At 37.5% G+C, this 1,941-nt stretch overlaps 1 protein-coding gene across 1 annotated transcript; it reads right to left on the bottom strand.

The window, feature by feature from the left end:
* Positions 1–296: 296 nt before the first annotated feature.
* On the bottom strand, positions 297–1,305 carry LOC107620643 (1,4-dihydroxy-2-naphthoyl-CoA synthase, peroxisomal-like). The gene is made up of 4 exons (XM_021113402.2): positions 1,202–1,305; positions 1,014–1,158; positions 815–937; positions 297–424 (listed from the first exon to the last, which is right to left on the bottom strand). The coding sequence occupies exons 1-4, from the start codon at positions 1,303–1,305 to the stop codon at positions 314–316; spliced, it is 483 nt and encodes a 160-aa protein (XP_020969061.2). The 3' UTR covers positions 297–313.
* Between the last annotated feature and the right edge of the window lie 636 nt (positions 1,306–1,941).

Below are 1,941 nucleotides of genomic sequence, written 5' to 3'. Positions count from 1 at the left end.
TAGAAAAACAGAGAGAACAACAAAAGTAAACAGAGATCAGAACAAAAATAAAATAATTAAAGGGTTCTTCACAGAGTGCGGAATGAAAAAGAACATTTGAAAGAACTCACCTGGGCTAGGCAAATTCAAACCAGCAGGAAGCCTAGGCACAACAACAGCAGGATGATTCTGCACACACGCCAGAAAACCCTCAGACGGTTCAGGAAATACAATCTCATCATAAGATTCAACAACACTAGGGATCAAGAATCATACTAATCTTATATATTGGCATAATAACACTAATAATTGCCTCATAAAAAAATGCCAACAATCAATAAACCTGCAAGTCCAACACATTAAGGCTACCAATATCTTCATTATCAGAATAACCATCTGCTGTCCTCAAAGCTTGGTCACCACCACTACAAAATGCCTTGGTCCCATACAAAATAAATAGGCAAATCAATATCAATCAAGTTCACACTAGTTTGCACATAAAATGTGAATATTCCATTCATGTCAAAGTGATAACAACATGGCCAAATGTCCTTTTCACTGGAAGCATCATGTTTAAAATAATAAAGGAAGGATTTAATTTGATGCAATACACTGACATTCAATTAAACTTATTTTAACACCAATCACTTGAATGATCATCCGACTCTAAGAGTAGATTTGATTGGATAATAGTATATCAAAATTAAACTCTAGTCAAAAGGGGCATCAACCCCAACCATTTGGCCTGAATCCATCTCAATTAACCTTAATTTTTGAGGTCAACGCATCAATTTACAGAATTTCTGAAAAACACTGGAGTAGGGAGGAGGCATACCTTGCCAGTAAGAATGACAACCCCAATAGAACTATCATGCCTGGAATCATTGAAAGCACGAATAAGTTCCTTAACTATATTGGGTCGAAAGGCATTCATTCTCTCAGGCTTATTAATACTAATCTGCAACCACACTCACCCAATCACAAAAATCCAAAATAAAAATGAACTTGAAAAAGTTGAAAGATGAAACCCAAACCTTGGCTATGCCTTCCCTAACAGCCTTCTCGTAGATGATGTCAGTGAACTCCTTGTCGGAGTCGGCATCGGAAGCAATGACCCTCCAAACGAAGTCGTGGGAGGGAACATCCCCGTGAACACGTTCGTAGCTATCATTCTGGGAAGTTGAAGAGTCAGAGGCCAAGTTGGAGTTGGTTGTGGGGATGAAGAGAAGGGTGATCAGATTGAGAAGAGGCACCAAGGTGGTTGACTATGGAGGCGAGTCTCCTGGTCATTGTGTCAAGTACAAGCAGGTTCTTCTTCTCTGCCATTGAAGCTTTTTTGTGAGATAAAAGTTAAGGTTAGTTACTTAGTTATGCACGAATGAAGGGAAGCATAAAGCATTGGTGCTTTTTTCTTTTCCCCCCTAACTTTTATTGAAATTAAAGGGACAGAGTAGATTGGAAGATTTCATACCGAATTTTTGGATAAGATAAGCTGATAAGGGGAAAGAGAGTTACTGTAATGGCACAGTTACTGTTGACTTCACGCCAAAAAAGAGTGTGTGCTTCTGAAAAGTGAAAACAATAAATAAATAATTTCTAAGTCAATATATAAGAAATCCATGGCCTATTATATATGTCATATGAGTTTGGTGTTTAATGTGAAATAATTCAGATAAGCACATCAGTTTATTAATTAATTATTCTGATATGTAACTTGTTAGGGAGTGAATACGTAGGTTAGCGAAAATTTTGTTTGACAGGTGAGTGAGGCAATTCATCGAACAGTTTTAGTGCAAGAAGAAGATGACCTAACTTCGGAGTATTACAGAAGGGGAACTTAGTCTGTCCAATTCGAGTACCAAGTTTCTTTCGTTTTAACTCATAATTTTGGAGCCTCTGTTTCATGAAGAGATCCAACTCCGGTGAAAGTTGCTGATTCACATTTAATCTCATCGTAAAGTT

This window comes from Arachis ipaensis, chromosome B10 (assembly GCF_059453495.1).
Source record: "Arachis ipaensis isolate K30076 ecotype BB chromosome B10, ASM5945349v1, whole genome shotgun sequence".
NCBI classification, from domain to species: Eukaryota; Viridiplantae; Streptophyta; class Magnoliopsida; order Fabales; family Fabaceae; genus Arachis; species Arachis ipaensis.
This window is presented reverse-complemented; position numbering and strand designations above follow the sequence as displayed.

Coding starts and splice junctions, on each gene's coding strand:
- LOC107620643 (XM_021113402.2), bottom strand. CDS start 1,305: ATGGCAGAGAAGAAGAACCTGCTTGTACTTGACACAATGACCAGGAGA. Junction 1,159..1,201: donor CAATCTGATCACCCTTCTCT/TCATCCCCACAA, acceptor TGACTCTTCAAC/TTCCCAGAATGATAGCTACG. Junction 425..814: donor TTGTCATTCTTACTGGCAAG/GTATGCCTCCTC, acceptor TTTATTTTGTAT/GGGACCAAGGCATTTTGTAG.